At 43.3% G+C, this 20,235-nt stretch overlaps 1 protein-coding gene across 1 annotated transcript in view; it reads right to left on the bottom strand.

Annotated features, from left to right (window-relative positions):
* The window catches only part of RALYL (RALY RNA binding protein like), a 666,364-nt gene extending 646,344 nt beyond the window's left edge, over nt 1-20,020 (bottom strand). The window contains exon 1 of the mRNA XM_029591573.1: nt 19,765-20,020. Coding sequence (XP_029447433.1) covers nt 19,765-20,020 — 256 coding nt within the window. The remainder of the gene's footprint in view (nt 1-19,764) is intronic.
* Nucleotides 20,021-20,235: the final 215 nt, after the last annotated feature.

Raw genomic sequence — 20,235 nt, 5'->3', positions numbered from 1 at the left:
TAGCTCTAATGTTAGAGCTGATAGCAGCACAACTATGTGATGTTAACCAAAAGGCCCCATGTTGAAAGACTGCACTCAAGGGGACAGGCTAAGGGCCAAGGCAGCAGAGTTAATCAAGAATGTCCCAGACCGTCCATGTTGAAATAATGCACTCAAAGGGGACAGACTAAGGGACAAGGCAGCAAAGGTAAAGTAGCAGGCAGCAGGATCAGAACTGGAGAGTGCAATATGGAGGCCAAGGACCAAGACTGGAGAGTGCAGCATGGAGGCAGGAGCCCCAGGAGAAGACACCGCAGCATGGAGGTAGGAGACCGAGGAGAAGACACAGTAGCATGGAAGCAGCAGCAGGATGAGAGGAGATGAGATGAGATACATAGAAACATAGAAACATAGAAATGACGGCAGAAGAAGACCAAACGGCCCATCCAGTCTGCCCAGCAAGCTATGCACTTTTTTTTTTCCTCTTACTTGTTACGCTTTGCTCTTAGTACCTTTTAGTTTTATTTCCCTTCCACCCCACCATTAATGTAGAGAGCATACCAGCATGGAGGCAGCGGGATGAGAGGAAATGACACCAGCATGGAGACTATATTATGAAAAAGTCTAGCTAGAAAATGAAAGTATGTATTTTGAACTGGGGAAACCTCATAAAGTGCCAATACTGGGCTATATAAAGAAGCCTCTTGTGGCTACTTAATCCAACTCCAATGTGCAGGTTGTTGGAGAAAGGTTATAATCATTGGAAAACCCCAGCAGTCCAGTGTAACTTGGGTGGTATACAACTGAATGATGTTATACCACTTCACAACTCACAGTTCTGTCGCAAAGATGCTGAATCGAAAACTTCATGCAATAAGTCTTTTAATCCCGACACTGCAATGTTTCGAGTGGACTCTCTTCATCAGGGAATGGCAGAGCATTGAGGAGGGCATTAGAAATAGACAGCAGTACAACACTGGCAGTCAGTAGACCATCCCCATTATCAAGTTGCCACAGGAACTCTATAGTCAGGATGGCCCCAGCAGGCTTCTTCCATTTAGCCTGCACAGGAACTGTGTAGTCAGAATGAGCCCAGGAGGCTTCTTCCATCTAGCTGGCACAGGAACTCTATAGTCAGGACAAGACCAGCAGGCTTCTTCCATTTTTTCAGCATAGTAATTCTGTAATCAGGAAGGATCCAGCAGGATTCTTCCATCTAGCTTGCACAAGAACTCTACACAGAGACCCTGCCAGGCTTGTTCAACAAGTCTTGTTCTTAGGTGTTAGAGGCCAGCAGTTTGGCTCCTTCAAGGCCCTTTGCCACAGAGTGGTTTGCCACTTGGGGCAGCATGTCTTTGAGGGGGCCTACCCTGGGTCTTCTCTCAGGCTGAGGACTGCTGCATGGTGTGGAGTCATGGGATGCTGGGGAAGGCTCAGGTGAAGACTCCAGCATTTGTTGCAAAATATGGGTCAGGACACTGGTGAGATTATTGATGTGAGATAGCCACTGTGGTGAGAGCTTGTGTGAGGGCTGCTGTCTGGTCACACAGGGCCTGGGTCTTCTCATTGACAGCCCTCCTCAGATGCACTAGCTCTGCTCATATGTGGTGGAGGTGGAAACCATGGCTCCTTTCCAGCCGGTCCAGCTGCTTGTGCATTGAGGTCTGTGTCATGCTAGTGTTGTGGTGGTGCTGGTGCCAGAGCTGGTGCTGGGGCCAGTGATGGTGCTGTGCTCGTCATGGCCAGAGCTGAGGTTTTGGCTTCCAGAAGTGGCATGAGGGAGCTGATGGGCTGCTCTGACTCAGTGCCTGCTGCCTCGTGCTGGCTATGTGGTGTGCTTGAGCGAGATTGTGCTGGCTCAACTATGTCCCAATGCAGGCTATGTTCCTCCATGAATGCAGAAATGTTTAAGCTTACATTCAGTAGCGATGTGCTTCGTTTTTTCCTGCCGGGTCGTTTTTTGACTCGGATACTTCGTGGTAAATTTCGGGTTTCCTCGTCTCGTTTTTCGAAAAAATGAAACGAGGAAACCCGAAACCGGGCCAAAAAGCGAAACGGCAAAGGAAGCTTAAAAAAAACCCACCCCAAGCATTTAAAATCCTTTTTTTTACATATCTATCATACACTACCACCCCCCCCCCCATCCCGATCCCTCCCCAAGACTTACAAAGTAGATCCCTGGTGGTCCAGCGGGGTCCCGGGATCCATTTGCCCTCCTCCGTGCCCATGTTTCTGCAGCCGTGCTCTTTAAAATGGTGACGCGCAGCCTCTGAACTACCATGTCACAGGGGCTACCGGCGCCTTGGTCAGCCCCTGTCACATGGCCATCGGCGCCATCTTGTGCTCCTGTCATGTGACTGGAGCTGACCAATGGCGCCGAAAGCCTCTGTGACATAGTATGGGCAAAGGCTATCGGCGCCATTTTGATTACTGGCAGCCGACAATGAAATGGCTCCCGGACCCCCGCTGGACCCCCAGAGATTATTGGCAAGCCTTGGGGGGGTCAGGTAAGGTGTTTTACAAGGTTCTCTTCCTGAAATGCAAACCACTCATAATACTTAGTGTGTTAGCTATATCACAATAAACCAAAAATTCAAAGACTTCTATACTCACAAACTCAAATCGGGAGAACAGATATTACACCCGACAAATACCGAAACTCAGGGTCTCCACCATCTTACTTCATACGTAAACATTTCACTCGCTAAGCGGTTTCTCCAATACCCATCTCATCACGGACTGATCCATCGAATAGTTCTTAACCCACTGCCACTAACTTCTTAAAGAATCTCAAAGCCAATCATAACGCACCACCTGTACTCCACCGTAATCCACACACATCCATCTCACCTGGAATTAAATCTTCACATACCAATAGCGATGCACATTCACAACCCAAAAGACAACACCCACCTTCTCCGCTTGTGTCCTCACGCTCCCTGACCACATCTTGCCGACATCGTCATGTCTTTCAATAAATATGTAAATTAGATTAAATACCTATTTATCTGGGTAAATGACTTTGAAAATTGCTCTCCCCAAGAAAATATCCATATGAATCTTTTCATTACTCAATGGAGTAATAATGTAATGCACACTTCTGGAATACCACATTATATTGGGATTAACTGGAAAATAAGAACTGAAGACTAACGTATGCATTTTCATAACAGTACTGGCTGATTACACTGTAATATATCTTCCTTCTCTCCTGAAAAATATTTTCTGACCTTCAGTAATAAATGTTACATACAGCCTTACCCACTGCCAAGCACCTCTGCTGAATATCTTAATTAAACCATAGCACAGCTTGTAATTTATACTGTTTAACCTGGTAAAACCAATATCTTTGTACTCCCTCTCTAACCCTTTTGTATAGCAAATTCTGTTGGTGAAGGTCTGGAGAAATAGAGAACTCAGGTTTTCAATAGATTCTGTTTATTGGGCGGAATAGAAATTACAATAAGTAAATAAATAAATACATAAATAAATAGGCTTTTACATCTTTATAAGGGAGATGATCATGATTGATTATTGGGAGCAGACTCTGTGACAGATTATTATTATGTATTTTGTTAGCGTTAACTATGTATGCTATGTGGGAGTTTTGTTTTCTATTGTATGGTTTTAACTATTTTATTATTTGATGGCTATTACTTTGTAATCCACACAGAACAGAAATTCTGGTGATTAGGTGCAATAGAAATCACTATCAATCAAACAAATACATAAAGAAATAAATAAATTGCCACAAACAGGGCTGGTTTTCAGGATATTGTATTTAACTTTGCCTTTATTTGGTCCAATAGCCTGTTTAAATAGCATTGCATCAATTAGTTATCCTGAAAAACAGACCTGTTTATGTCTCTAAAAAAATGACATCGCTAAGTCTGGGCTGTGTGTCCCAGCTATCTATTATTTTAAAATCATCCTTTATTTGCTCTCATTAATCTTTCCCACTTATTTGGCTACATAGAAAGGATAAATAATTAAGGAATAAAGGACATTGTAAATTACAAAGCGGGTACTCAATGCAAAATGAGACACTTGTACAGGAAAAGCCTTACTCATTTTATAAACATGGATATAAAGATTTCAGCCTGTCAGTGCACTTAATGCAATTTTCGTGAGCATTCATTGCATTTGGTAGAACTATTCATGAAATTTCTCTCATCATATCGTCTGCTTCTTCAAGCAGTAATATTATGCATTTCTCTTTGACAACAGAAGTGCCAGAGCTGGTATAAATGTGTGTATGGAGTATAATAATAACAGCTTCTGTTGCCTCAACTTGACAAGTTTATGACAATACTTAAATGCAAAAACTATTCTTTCTAAAACTGAAAATATTTAAAAAGAAAACATTAACAAAAGAAGGAATAATAAAAATCCTTCAGCTTAAACCTCAATCTTCCTTTCTTTTTTCTGTCCCTTTGCATTTTATGGATTGTTTTACTGTGCTGCTTGTTATTGGAAAAATATAAATATGTATATGTTATGCTTTATTGTCAAATTGTGCTTTGTTTTTATTATTGCCTGTTACTCAAACTTTGTTGTAACACGCCTTGAGCACTTATTATGCTAAGGCACACAAGAAATAAAACATTGAATAATATACGCGTAAAACATACTGCATAAATAATAGTTTCATGTTCACTTGTTCCATCTTCTTTTGATTGCAATTGGTTATTGGAAACTTGATAAAGAAGAATTTCTATAATATAAATTTTTATAAAGTCTTTATTATATACAAATAAAATGTCTCTTCTTCAGGATTATACAATCTGCAAGCCATGGGTGTGAGTCACCCTATTTGAGTCTGGAAAGGAGACTGAAATGAATAGGGCTTTTTAGGAAGGCCTGTGTGTTGGAGTATATACTGTGTACATACCTGTACATCCCATCAGCTGCCCAAATGGGGAGAGAGGTGATTATGCAGGGACCTAAAATACTAAGAATTCTATGGGGAGAGGGGAATCATGGGCCCTGGGGGTGGGGTCTTGGAAAAGTTGTATGGGCGAAGCACTCCTACCTTACTTGGAGAAACACAGATGACTGTTAAAGGAGGGACAGAGAAAGAAAGAAAAAAAAAAGACAGAGCTTGATGGGAAGCCCCAATGACATGAAGGGGGCCTAGCTCAGTCTAATCTACAAAGATGGGAAGAGAGAGGAGTGGAGCCGTATGGAAACTGTCTGGAAAAACACTAGGCTCAAACTGCGATGGCCGAGGCTTTGTTTTTACTCTGCAATCCTGAGCCAGAGGGAGAAGGAATAAACTGCAGCAACTTTACAGATGTGATTGCTGAGCACTGTTTTTATTTTTTCCAGTAATACTGAGCCAGAAAGGGAAGGGAGAAAGTCAAGCTGCTTTGAACTTTGAGGTTCTGCTCCACAGAACCAACATGGCTGGAGATGCTACTGCAGTGTTTTTGTGAATAACCTGTGTCCCGGGTGCTTCACAGCCAGTGAATGAAAGAGGCACTCTGATTAGAATAAAGGCATGATTTCTGCTGTGCTTCACTGGAAATGATCTATTATTGTTTTCTTTCTCAGTTACTCCCTCTGCAGTCTTTTTTTGTTTGTTATGCATTGATTGAAGTTAAAGATGGGCATTGTATGTAGCGATTAAAGATGGGTTCAACTATTTATTCTCTGATATGCTGTTTCTCTTCTTTTGCAATCATACCACAATTATTTCTTACTACAGTAGGAGCAGCAGTAAAAGGAAGAGAGGAGTACTCTAAAGAGTACATTTCAAAACTGTGTGCATGTAAAAATTAGCATATACGTGTGTAAATAGCCTCTACTTGCATATTCTGTATTTTGTAAATGTCATGTATGTATTTTCACTTTTTCATGCATATATACACATGAATTAAAGGGGGGGGAGGGTTCTATGGGCATTCAGGGGTGGGGGACAGCACTTACGAACATGCAGATGAAAAAAGAGCTGCTCACATAAAAAGGACCATATACATGAGTATATGGGCTGATCGCACACAACTCGTATTTTATAAGTGGCAAAGTAAGAACGTTTATGAGAGTACAACAGAGCGCATGTCAAAAAAGCGGCGTGTTAGGGGCATTCCAGGGCAGGGCCAATATTTACGTGAATAAATTGCTATTTTAAAACCGATCAAAGTGACATACATAAGTCTTTTACTTTTATATATTTACTGCTGCTAAATATCTGGTGTAAGTGATCGTAAACTTCATATAAGTGAAAAAATGCATGAGGATCTGGGAGCAAGGTGAAGAGCCAGGAGGGTCATCACGAACTGCAGATGGACTGGGTGAACTGGTAGACTTATTGGTAAGACTGGTTTTTGCCGCGTGCATGCTATAAAATCCCCGACTTGCACGTGTAAAAGCAGATTTGGGGGGGGGGGGGGGGGGGATCAAATTAATGTGAGTAAAATTGAAAGTGCAAATACAAGTTATCTCATTTGCACACATTTAATTCGGCTAATTTCCAACTTATTTGACTAAGTATTGCCTTTCCTAATACTTGGACTTATCCAAATAAGCAGCGGCACTTATCCGGCTATATTCTAATTTATCCAGCTAAGTGGCAGCAGGCCTACATAGATGGCTAAGTCTGAAAAACGCTACATATCTGTCTATGTAGTGTTTTTCAGACTTATCCAGTGGGATAAATTGGCATGTATCCGGATAAGTTTGAAGTCGTGCGGCTCGTGATTTTTATATATGTAATTGTTTGTGCACCCATATGTACTCATATTTTCTTATCTGCGCATATCTATTCACAAAGTTAATAAAATATAGTAGCAACTTTGTGGGCACCCATATACACATGTAAATGGATGCACACGAGCAGTTTTGAAAGTTATCCTCATGAGTTACTATTTTAAAAGACATTTACACACGTACATTTGCCAGGCTACTGTGAGCTTTTGCCTCTACGGCCAACTTCTTTTCAAATTCTCTCTTAGCCTGTCTTATCAATGTCTTAGACTTCTGGCATTAGCATACAAACATTTCAAAGTTTGTTTTTTGTTTGTATTTTCTTTCTGCTTTTTAATTGATAGGGATAAATTGGAATCTTTTAGCTCAGGTGAGTTTTTAATTACAGGCACTTGGACTACTTTTCTTATTATTGGAACCTCACTGTTGGGATGCCCTAATTCTAATGTATCACTAGTATCCTTTGAAGATACCTCCCTCTGAGATATCTTCATTCTCATTATTTCCTGTCCTCATATTCATCAAGGACATCATCAAATGGACATACATAAGAAACTTTCAAAAAAGGATAAAAGGTATGCACAGAGGACAATTTTCAGTCATTTGAGCATGTAAATTGACTTCCTGAGAACTGTCGTCTCTCAATATGGCTAAAAGTATGAGCAGAGTTCCACAATGCACATCCTTGCAACTGCATTTTTTTTTTGGGGGGGGGGGGGGTGACATTCTCAGGGGGGGGGATGTTTTGAGCAGGATTATAAAATAATGTGAGTAGAAGAAAATTAACCCACTCAAAAAAGCAGGTGTACATACTTTCTCTTTAAAAATTGGTGAAAAGAACATGGATAAAAACTAGAAAGGGTAATAAAGTGGACTTGGGAAGTAAGGTATAAGGATGTATTTCTTTATATATTCTTCTAGCAAAGTGAAAAAAGTATCAGAATTCCAGACATTGTGGGGCAATCACAGGAGATCTTTAGTGGTAGAATAGCGAAGTCCTGAGTGAACAGTGGTGGTGGTGGTGGTTTGGGGGGGGGGGGGGGGCAGGGAGTCCAGTTAAAGTCTGTGCTATTGCACTAGTTATGGAAAAGGGACAGGCTAGATGGGTCTAGCATTGTTTTATCTGTCATCAAAGGACCAGATGTACTAAGAAGACAAATGGGTACATTTTTGATAAGTCACTTAACTGACAAAGTGCGCATTTACTTTTCAGTCTGTACAAACCAACCGATATTCAAACCGAAATTACCTGAATCGGCTTGTCTAGAGCACCCTCTAATATCTCGTTTATTGCATGAAGACAATAGTGCCCTGTATTTTCTGATTTTATGTGCAGAACATAGATACTGTAAAATGGAAGGCCTAAGGTGTAAACCTAACTTCAGCAAAGCTGACATCCAGCTGTTAGAAGAAATGACCCAGCCCCAGCAGGAGGTCCTGTTGCTCCTCCTGGTGGAATGCTTTTTGAAAGCTTCCAGGACCCAAGACATATTGTCAGAGAGGTCAAGGGGCCACAGAACTACCCTCTCATCCAGGCCATCAGAGACAATGCCCTGAGTTTGGGATGGCACAGCTTGCCCTGATCCTGCATGATCTGGGGGGGGGGGGGGTCATTCTGGGGGAGGTCCCCAGACTGATCGGCTCTCTGTCAGAGAGATCCCGCAGGAGCGGAAACCAGACCTGCCTTGGCAAATGGGGAGAAATGAGAATCACAGTCCCCCTGTCCTGTTGGAGCTTTCTGAGAGTCTTCATTACCAAGGGACACAGAGGCTATGCATACAGAAGGCCCTTGCACTAATGGCAGGCAAAGGCGATTGAGGAAGGCCTTCCATCTCCCCTGAATAGGGAGCAAAAATGCTATACTTTGCTGATGCAGGGGGAGGCAAAGAGGTCCACGTCCGGGATTCCCCAAAGACGGAAAATGCAATCCACCACCACTGGATTCAGGGACCATTTGTGGGGCCGAAATGCTCAAGTCAGGTGGCCTGCCACCACATTCTCCATCCCAGCCATATACATGGCCCGCAGGAGCATGCCTTGGGACTGAGCCCATGACCAAATCTGTACTGCCTCCTGACACAGGAGGAATGACCCGATGCCTCCCTGATTATTGATGTACCACATGACAACCTGATTGTCTGTCTGGATCAGGAATGTCTTGTTGGATAAGCGATTTTGGAATGCCCAAAGCACATAGCGGATTGCCCGCAGCTCCAGGAAGTTAATTTGGCATTGAGATTCCTGAGCAGACCACTGACCTTGCGTGTGGAGGTTGTCCACATACATGCCCCAACCCAGGGTGGAAACATCTGAGGTAAGTACAACCTGTGTTGGAGGAGACAGAAAAGGAGCACTCTGCTCCAAACTGAATAGACTCTCCCACCAATACAGGGAGACCTGGAGAGGTGACGTGGTGCAGATACGTGCACTGAGATCCTGTGTGGCTTGCTGCCACTGAGAATGCAGGATCCACTGAGCCCTGCGCATGAGCAAGCAAGTCAAGTGGGTTACACAAACAGATGCATCCATGTGACGACAGAGCAAGCACCCGATCATGGGGAAGATATCTCTGGCCAGAACTGTGTCCAGATGGGCGCCGCTGAAGCTCATCTGTGGCAATGGTCTGAGATGGGATTTCGAATACTTGATGACAAACTGAAGAGACTGCAGCACTTGAATGGTCAAATGCAGAGAGAAACGTGCCCTCTCTTGGGTAGCACTTTTGACCAACCAGTTGTCCAAGAAGGGATATATGTGCATCCCCCATCAGCGGAGGTGTGCCCCCGCACCTGCCAGGCACTTGGTGAGGATCTATGGGGCCAAAGCAAGGCTGAATGGCAAAACCCTGTATTGGAAGTGCCTCTCATCCATGAGAAATCAAAGATATTTCCTGTGACTAGGGAAGGTCACGATGTGGGCATAGGTATCCTTTAGCTCGAGGAAGTAAAGTCAATCTCCTCTTTGTAGGAGTGGGATTAGGATGCCCAAAGAGACCATCTTGAACTTTTCTCTTTGAAGAAATTTGTTCAAGGCTCTCAGGTCCAGAATAGGCTGGAGCCCCCCTCTTCTCTTTGGAATCAGGAAATAACGAGAATATAACCCCCACCCCTGCTGCTGCCATGGAATGGGATTGACTACTCTGGCCATAATTAGGGTGGAGTGCTCCATCAAGAGTATTCCCTGATGCAAGGATAGGCCCCAAGATGTGCATGGTGGAGAGTCCGAGTGGACACCCAGGAAGTTTAACTGGTACCCTTGACGAATGATGGACAGGACCCACTGGTCCGAGGTAACCTGGGGCCAGTGATCCTTAAAAAGCCAAAGCTGGCCTGTGACCGGACGGTACAGTGGTAAGGCTTATTCTCCCTTGCAGTTGGTCAAAACCTTGTAGCAGGGCTCTGCTAGGGGGGCAGCTGAGGCCTAGGGGTCCGTTGCTGCCGAGGGTGGCCCTGAGAGCTCATGCATGGAGTTCGTGCATGTAAGGCAGGAGGATAGTATTTCCTCTGGTGTTAGAAGGACCTCCTGGAGCCCTGGCATAAGGATTTCCTGGCCGAGGATTGTGGATCAGACATACTAGCCAATAGATGCTGGAGGCTTTCATGGTGATCCTTCAACTGAGCCACTGCATCCCTGACCTTGTATCCAAACAGCTTCTCACCAGTATAGGGCAGGTCCGCAAGCTTCTCCTGAACTTCCAGCCTGAGGTCAAACACTCAGAGCCATGCCATCCTGCGGGCCCTAATGCCCACAGCTACCACTCTAGCCGCCATCTCAAACACATGGTAGGTGGACCTCACCTCGTATTTATCATACTCTAGGCCCTGATGGACCATGCCACAAAAGTGTCCTGCTGCTGTTGGGGCAGGTACTCGGACAAACCCTGAACCTGCTTCCACAGGTTTCGGTTGTACTGGGTCATTGCTGATAGGAAGCAATACGGGCGATCAGCTTGGTGCCCTGATATACCTTCCTACCCAAGGCATCCAATGCCCTATGCTCCCGACCTAGGGAAGCGGAAGCGTGGGTGTGGGAATGCTTGGCCTTTTTGAGGGCAGATTCTACCACAACTGATTGATGTGGGAGTTAATGCCTCTCAAAACCCAAGGCCTGCTGGACCAAGTAGACTGAATTTGCCTTCTGATTGACCTGAGGAATGGAGATGGGGGTGTTCCCAGATCTGAAGGAGTAACTCCGTAAATATATCTTGGACAGGAGCAACCACCATCTCTTTTGGGGCATCAACAAAATTGGAGGAATTCCAACTTCTTATGTCGAGCGTCCTCCTCTGTCAAGAGTTGAAACGGGATAGCTTCCACCATGGCCTGAACAAAGCCCGCAAAAGTTAGATCCTCTGGTGGGGACTGGCACCTCTCTTCTGGAGGAGACGGGTCCTAAGGAAGATCCCCTGAGTAATCCGAAGACGACTCCGAGGTATCATCCCCCCATGAGTCATATGGGGCATGCTCCTCACTAAGATCCCTTGGGGGCCATCATGGAGGGTGCCTGCCCTGGTCTCTCAGTTTGGGCACTGAGGGCATCGAGGGTACTGGGAACATCGAAGGCACCATTGTCAGTAAAGGCACCAAGACCCCCCCAAGGCCCAGGAACCAGAACAGGCAACACTGGAGTGGACGTGGTACCAATGGCCCCGATGTGGTATTCATCATCCTCGAAGGAACCCATGATGGGAATTGCATCGGACAGAGGAGGCATTGGTGGCCACTGGGGCATCGATGGACCCCCAGACTCCGGCAACTGCTGTGTAGGCAAGATGCCCAGGAGGACGTCAAGGTGCTCTAGCAGCGGTGCCAACACTAAAGGTGAAGATTCCGACACCAGTGGGAGCACTGGCAGATCCTGCAGCTTGATGCCTTGCAGGACTTGGAGCACCACCAGCTGCATCCGGCACCAGTATCGGTGGGGAACACCTGGAACTCCCAGGTTCAATGGAGGTCAATGCCTCCTCTCTGTGGGGTTCCTTCAGTGGCATTACGGCAAGCGCTGGTGCCAATCTGAGTCCGGTGCCGTGTTATGACGGTGACCAGTGATGATGCTTCTGATGTTTCCCATGGTGCTCAACCCAGTCTTTCCCCAGAGATGGTCAGAGACTACTCCAATGTCTTGGAGCACAACGATCCTGATGACAGCCTATCTCAGCCTATCTCCTGCACCTCTCTACCAAGAGAGCCCTGGAGGGAGAGTGAACAGTGAAGGCACTGTGTCCATAGGCTCCCGCAGCTTTTTGGTGTCAACACCCTCTGATGCCAGAGTTGATGGATCGGATTTCTTGGAACCAAAAATTGTTGCCATCTTATCTAACGGGCGTGACAACTGTTGGGGGTCATTTGATCATAAAACCTACACCCCTGGACATTGTGCGATGCCTCCAGGCAGAGGACAAAAACCTCATGCGGATCTGGGAGAGACATGGTCCATGGACATTGGGGACATCAGCGAAAACCTGATGATGCCATTTTGATAAAGATCCGGCGATCCATCGATGATTGGCAGCTACCAAAGGAGTACATCACTAGGAATCAAATTCACAGAAGGGCAAAAATTTACTGTACTGCCCTGTAGGGAAACCTACGTGCCTGAAATATTACCTTTGCCTCACCGTGCCACGACCAACAAGGCTGCAGCCTATCAGGCCAGTTCCAGTCAAAGCAGTCATTCCAGCAGATTGAAGAGGGGATGACCAGTTGAGTGACCGGGGGTCGATGGGTGAGTGATGCCTTGTTTTTCAAAGAAGGGCCTGGATTTGCGTTTGGCCTAATGAGTCTGGCCTGACCCATCCAGTGCTAGGAAGTTTTATTTATTTATTTATTTATTTATTTATTTATTTATTTATTTAACAGCTTTTCTATACCGACATTAAAATACACATCATATCGGTTTACATTTTAATGTAAAAAAAGCTGGAAAATTAAAATAAACAGGGAAATGGGGAATGGGGCAACTGATAAATACAAAAGGAAGCACAGAGAGGCGAAATTTAGCAAAATGAAAACTAAAGAGAATACAGTATGCAAAATGTAATGGAGAATAAAACAGAATATCATAATGCCTTGGAATCGCTCCATGATGCGACCACACCTTGAGTATTGTGCACAGTTCTGGTCACTGCATTCAAAAAAGATATATTAGAATTAGAAAAGATACTAAAAAGGCCGACCAAATTGATAAGGCAAATGGAACGATTCCCATATGAGGAAAGGCTAAAGAGGTTAGGGCACTTCAGTTTGGAGCAGAGACGAATGAGAGGAGATATGATAGAGGTCTATAAAATAGTGAATGGAATGGGATGGGGAAATGTAAATCTATTGTTTACTCTTTGAAAAAGTACAAAGAGTAGGGGACCTTCAATGAAGTTACTATCTGATACATTTAAGACAAATGAAGAAAGTATTGCTTTTATACAAAGAATAATTAAATTCTGGAATTTATTTCCAGAGGATTTGATGAAAGCTGTTAGTGTAGCTGCATTTAAAAAAAGATGTGGGCAAGTTCCTGGAGGAAAAGTCCATAAACCATTATAAAGGTGGAATTGCAGAAATCCACTTTTTAATGCCTGGGATAAGCAGCTTGGAATCTATCTACCCCTTTGGATCCTGCCAGGTACTTGGGATCTGGATTGGCCACCGTTAGAAACAAGATATTGGGTTTGATGGACCTTTGGTCTGTCCCAATATGGCAAATCCAATGCTCTTATGTTGGAAAATGACTGCTTTTGAATATTCACTCCAAAGGACTGAATTTTCAAAAGGTTTTGGGAGGATAGGCTGGTCTAGGTGCCCATCTGCCTGAGGTAATATGGGTGCCAGGCTATCCTTGAGCGCCGCAACTAGGGGAGGGGGGGAGGAGGATTTGGGCACTGATCATTCTGTCCAGATGGTTAGGACAGGGATATGCAGGGGCAGTTTAAATTGTAAGCAGGCGGCGGGAGGGGAGGGGGTGTCTAATGCTATTAGTCCCAGACCCCAGGGCAGAAGGGAAAAGGGGAGGATTTCTTAGGAGGGGTTTTCTTCCTCGGCAGGCTAAGACCCACTTGCCTGCTGTCTTTTGCTGGTGCTGCATCTTGCCCACCTTGTTCCTTGGTGTTTTTTGGTTTTGGGGGTTTGACTGTCACAGTGGTGGTGGTGGGGGGGGTGGGGGGGTTGCACGAGCTGATATTTTCAGCGGTATGCTGGAATGGTTTGCTGACTTGACCAGATGGTCATGACTGGAAATAGGAGGATGGATCAATTGGGTGCTGAGGTTTGATATACCGGTGGCATGCAGGCCGAGCGATCTGGGGGCGGTCATCTTGCTGGGTGGAGGCGGATGATCACTGTGGTCTTGTTATTTTGGGGTATAGCCAGCTCGGGCTTCTGTTATGTATGGCAATAAAACTGCGGCCTGTTTTGATTCCACTCTTGCGTCTGGTGTTTCTTCCTGTGCTGGTGATTCTTTTCTAAAAGGGCGGGTACCGGGAGAGGTGAAGGTCCTGGCAATCCATATTATATTCGCGTAAATGGACTTCACGTGTATGAATGGGTGATTGAAACTTGCTATGATATATGCTACATTTACGAAGGTAACTCCTTTGAAAATTCAGTCCGAACTGGGCAAAAGTGCCAAAATAGAACCCACATAAACAGTGGGTAATTAACTGCATAAGAGGGTGGGCAATTTTCAATTAGAAGGCAATCCCTTTCCCTTTCCGAGGATAACCTGCATAAATGGCTTTGAAAATTGTCCTCACCGCGAATAAAATGGGAACAGAAAAAAATCCAATTCACTGTGCAGAAAAAGTACTAATTATGATGTTGCTGGTATGTTAGCATTGGGATCAGTAAAGTATCATTGTTCATACAAAATGCATTTGAACCAGTTAAAACCTTAAAATGCATTTCTTTTTTCTTTCAAGCAACAAATTAAGACAAGAAATATAAACTACTGCACCACAAACAAAACCATTACTTCTATCAATTGCAAGAAAATATCAAAATGAAAAATGTTTCTAATTGCTGACTGACTATTGGCTTAAGATTGCTATTCTATAATGGAGAACAGACTGTAACTTGCTTTATTGATCACTATTGTTCCTTACATTGTTTAGCAGGTACAAACAGAAAGAATGCAATTTTCAAAATATTGAAAATACATATTCAATTGATTCTTTTTATTTCCTATGAGCATAATCGTAAAAGAAAAACTGTGGTGTATATACTGTATATTCTTAGGAATTAAAGAACACGTAAACACAATATTTATTTTTATTTTTTATTTAAGTTTTTTTTATATACCAACATTCAAGACAGTAGTCCCATCATGCTGGTTCACAAGAAACAGGGGTGCAATAAACTTTACAATTTGAACAATGGTGCAGAAAAGCAGTTACATGTAACAGGGAATCAATAACTAGGAGTAAGAAGGAAAATGAAGATCAAATAATTATATATATATATATATAATAACATTATAAGAGGTGGCTATTAATGCTATTACTAGCGAAGAATGTTGATTGGCTATTAATGCTATTACTAGCGAAGAATGTTGATTGGAGGAGGTTAAGTAATGTTGGAGTTAGGAAAGGCCTGCGTGAACAGCCACGTCTTGAGTCTTTTCTTGAATGTTGAGATGCTGGGTTCCATTCTAAGATCCGGGGGAATGGCGTTCCATAAAGTTGGACCAGCTGTGGAGAAGGCCCGATCTCTAAGCGTGATGTGTCTGGTAGTTTTGGCTGGAGGTACTTGAAGAGATCCTTTGTAAGCATCTCTTGTCGGTCTTGTTGAGTAGTGTAATCGGAGGGGGATATGGAGATCGATTGGGGCTAATTGATGGATGTTTTTGAAAATGGTGAGAATGGTCTTGTAGATTATTCTGAAGTGGATAGGCAGCCAGTGGAGGCCCATCAGGATAGGGGTTATGTGTTCTCTTCTCCTGGTGTTAGTGAGTATACGGGCGGAGGCATTTTGGACCATTTGCAATGGTTTGGTGTGTGAAGAAGGGAGACCAAGCATGATGGAGTTACAATAGTCCAGCTTTGCGAAAATGATTGATTGTAGAATCGTTCTGAAGTCATGTGTGTGGAAGAGAGGCCGTATTCTTTTCAGCACTTGGAGCTTATAAAAGCAGTCTCTGGTGGTTTTGTTGATGTTCGCTTTCAGGTTTAGGTGATTGTCAATTAGAACTCCTAGGTCTCTCACTTGTGTAGTATTTGGTAAGGCTGGATGAGTGGGTGTGAGGGAGCTGTTTTCTGGTGTGATGAGTAGAAGTTCCGTTTTTGAAGAATTTAGTATAAGGTTGAGACTTGTGAGAAGCTGTTTGATATTTTGGAGGCAGGTTTCCCAGTGAGACAGTGTTTTTGCGAGTGACTCCTTGATGGGGATCAGGACCTGAATATCGTCAGCGTAGAGGAAGTGTTTGAGATTGAGGTCAGTGAGAAGTTTACATAAAGGTAACAGATAAATGTTAAACAAGGTAGGAGACAGGGATGAGCCCTGAGGGACTCCTACTGACGCAGGGTGAAGAGAGGATTCTTTATTATGAATCTTAACCTTATATCCTCTGTTGCTGAGGAAGGTTCTAAACCAAGATAGGGCGGTGCCCGAGATACCTATGGCTGTTAGTTGGTTGATGAGAAGAGAGTGATTGACCGTGTCAAATGCAGACGAAAGGTCGAGTAGGATCAGAAGGAAGGATTGTCCTTTGTCTAAGCCTAGGATGATGTGGTCGGTCATAGAGATGAGAAGGGCTTCCGTGCTTAAGGTTTTACGGAATCCGTATTGTGATGGGAAAAGTAGGTTATTGTCTTCAAGGTAGTTTGAGAGTCGGGAGTTTACCAATTTTTCCATTATCTTGACTATGAAGGGGAGGTTGGCTATAGGTCTAAAGTTGTTAGGATCGTTTGGGTCCAGATTTGGTTTTTTGAGAAGGGGTTTAAGTCAGGTATTGCAAAGGATGACTACAAAAATATGCAGCAACAATATTACCTAGAATCTTTAAAATATCAAAATGATTCTTGGGCAAATTTTGCTCTGTCCTTATTATATTCTTTTTTTTTTTTTTTAATTTTTTATTTCTCAAATTTTCAAAAAATATACAATAAATCATTGTATCGGAAAATACAGAAATTATATAATTAATAGTGGGCCTTTCCTGCCCTTAACATCAGAAACAAAATCAAAATTTCTTAATAACAAATATCGTTTTCTTTTTACGTAGGAAATTTAGGGGGGGGGGGAAAGGAAACTTTTACGAGGAGTAATCAAAAGAAACAATTGCAAATTACTAGCCCTGTAACTACCGCCTTTACACATCGACCTCATTACAACTCCTCAGGTGGTCTCCTACCAGATAAGAAATCCTTCAGCTGGACTGGTAAGAAGAAAATATATGTATTACTGGCCAGTTGTATTATGCATTTACAGGGGTAGCGTAGTTTAAAACTACCCCCAGCTGCTATGGTCTCAGATCTCATAAGTAGAAATTCTTTTCTACGCTGCTGCGTAGATTTAGCTAAATCAGGATATACCCGAACAAGGCCTCCACAAAAAGAAACATTTATATTTTTAAAATAATTCCTCATTATCAAAGATACAGCAGTTTCTTCAAAAAAGGTCACAAAGAGCACCGCACGATCAATAATTTCAACATTTGAGTTTTCTAAGTAATCAGTCAGATTATGAAATTCCGACTCTTGAGGGGGAAAAGTTATCGGCGTGCTACTTCTCTTAGGAAGGAAAAAAAAGCTTTTTAGTTGCTGGTATCTCACTCTGAGGAATCTTCAAAACTTCCATTGCAAATTTTTTAAAGGTTAATAAGGGTATTTCCCCTGCAATTATAGGAAAATTCAACAGTCTCAAATTTAAATGTCTCATATAATTCTCTATTGATTCGATTCTTCTTAAAGATGAAATCCTTTCTGAGACCGTTGTCACATTAATGGACTGGAGGTTTTTTATATCATCATTGATTTTCTTTATAGAATTATCTTGCTCCAAAAACTTTTCCTTAGTGTCCTGTTCGAGTACACCAACCTTAGCCGCAATCTCGTCCAGTTTCAAGGCCTGATTATCTAGTTTGGTAGACATTTTCACCATTAGTTCCCAGATGTTATCCAGGGTAATAACCGCCGGTTTGTTTAATTGCTGGGAGAGGGTTCTTACCCCGGTTCTATCGGGACCGCTCGCTTCTCCCGCTGTTCTGGGTCCTTCAGCGGCCTCCTCCACTCCTCTGCTCAATTCCTCGGTCCCGCGAGGTTCCAGGGTTTCTCCTGCCTCTCCAGCCGTTCGGTCGGCGTCTGAACCACCCAGCTGAGCATGCCCGATGACCTCATCAGCCTGCGACTCAGCTCCTCTGCCGACGGGCGGGGGCAAGGCTCTGACCGGAGTCCTGAGGTCTGGAGGGCTCAATGATAGCTCCCCTGGTGAGTACAGCTCTCCTCCCGCCTGCTCTCCAATGGGGATTGCAGCCCTCGATTGCGGCGTTTGGAGGGAGAATTCAGTTATTAACCGCTGACCGGCAGCATTATCAGGGTCGGGTGGGAAGACCCGAATCCTGCCTTTCCGTTTGTGCGGCATCAAACTTGAGGAAATAACGTTGTTAACTTAATTTAAATCGTGGGTCCGGAGCGATGCGAATTCACTCCCTCTCAGGGCGCCATCTTGGATTCCCCCCCATTATATTCTTAAACCTCCTTTCCATGTAATCTAGAATATTTTCATTTCTTTTTCTCTTTTGACCTGGCAGTTTCCTCCTGCTCCTTTGGTCTTTTAGCTCAGTCAGAAATAAGGTTGTGAACTGGTTCCATAAGCAATTCATTTGTAACTGCCCAAGCATATTTTCCCCTGTATTACACCCCCTCCCACCTTACGTTAAGTCCTGCTATTAGAGTGACAATCCTGGGCTGGGGGCCACGCGTCATGCTTCCTTCTAGAATTCTACAATCATGGGCCCTGAATCCAGCCACTTGGTATGTCACCATTGTTCAATAGCTCTGATCTTCTCCCCCTTCCCTCCCCCCCATCCCCCCATCATGGGGCTGTTAATGTTGCCTCCGTAGTATCCCTAGCCCTGGTTGACCCAGCAAAATATATTTTTCAGTGGTTTTACATTTTCTTAAGACCCTGAACTTCAGCATTTAAATAGTTTCTATCATGAGGTCACACTTTAGCTATGCATGTTGTATTTTCACATTGGTTGTATCTGGGCGATGCTAATACCATTTCTTATGGTCACGAGGATGAAATTTCATAAACATCAAAGATCACAAACAAAAATGGACAATTTATATGATTTTATTTGGTCTGATTTGTCACCGAATCACTTGGAAATACTTTTGTTAGTATCTGCACATATCAAAAACTATTACACCTGTATTAAATGCCAAGATAACTAATGCACACTGTATGTCAAATAGCAAAACATTATTACTGATGATTCTATTCATGCCTCTCGAGAAAGCAGCAGTAAAATTTAGTTCAGCAGGAGGGAGAATGCATTCTACAATTTTGTTAAAATGAGACTAGATCCCTACACAGCACAAAGCGCTGCCTGCTTCAAACAAGCCAACCTGATAGCTTAGTCTTCACTAATTCAGGCATCTAGTGCACATCGAGGTTGTCCTATTAAGACAGTGTCATTATACAGCAGTGCAAAAGAGAGTGCTCTATTTGTCACTGTAATAGCTAATGTGCACCCTCTCTGACCTAATGTAAGGAATACATAGAAAGAAAGACAGTGACAGAAAAGACACCTGCCACAAAAGGCAGGCAAATGAGAACTGAAATAGTAATAGCAGGTGGATTATGTGTGATGAAAATTTCAATTCTTTCCTGCACAATACATTAAAAAAGAGAGGAAAAACCTCTTAGGAAAATTAATTACAGTCTAACACCCATAAGCAGCAAATAGTTCTCATCCAACTTATTACTGCCCACTTTGATTCCTATAAGGCAATAGAAATACAGCTTATATGACAACTGCAACCCTACCACATCTTGCAGTAAAGCACCAATAGATAGCCATCAAAGAAAGGAAGAGAAGAACAGGGAAACAGAAAATTAAATGGTTAAAAAAGCCACTAGTACTTACCAAGTGGTTGTCCTGCAATGATCCTGGAATTTTCTCCTGTCACAGCAGCTCTTGCATGTCTTTCACTCATATACTGTACAAATGCATAACCTTTGTGTACCGAGCAGCCAACTACTTTGCCATACTTAGCAAAGATTGCTTCAATGTCAGCTTTTTTAACAATGGCTGTGTTCAGATTACCAATGAAGACTCTGGAGTTGATAGACTTGGGGTCATTCTTATTGGTGACATTGCTGGTCTGTGTTTTGCCCGTCATAGTGGTCTTACTTTTCTTACCTATGAACAAATGAACAGAAAGAAAAGAGTTACTCTCACGCTGCTTGAATTCCAATGCATGAAAAGCTGTTTTTCCAGTAGTCACAACTGACATAGAGGAAATCCACATTGTAAATTTCTTTCTCTCACTTTAATCTTTAAAAAGAAAATAAAAATAAGAACACATTTCTCTTTAAAATTGTGTTCAACTAATCA

Source organism: Rhinatrema bivittatum, chromosome 2 (assembly GCF_901001135.1).
Source record: "Rhinatrema bivittatum chromosome 2, aRhiBiv1.1, whole genome shotgun sequence".
Taxonomy (NCBI): domain Eukaryota; kingdom Metazoa; phylum Chordata; class Amphibia; order Gymnophiona; family Rhinatrematidae; genus Rhinatrema; species Rhinatrema bivittatum.
The sequence above is the reverse complement of the archived record's forward strand: the minus strand, read 5'-3'. Positions and strand labels throughout refer to the sequence as shown.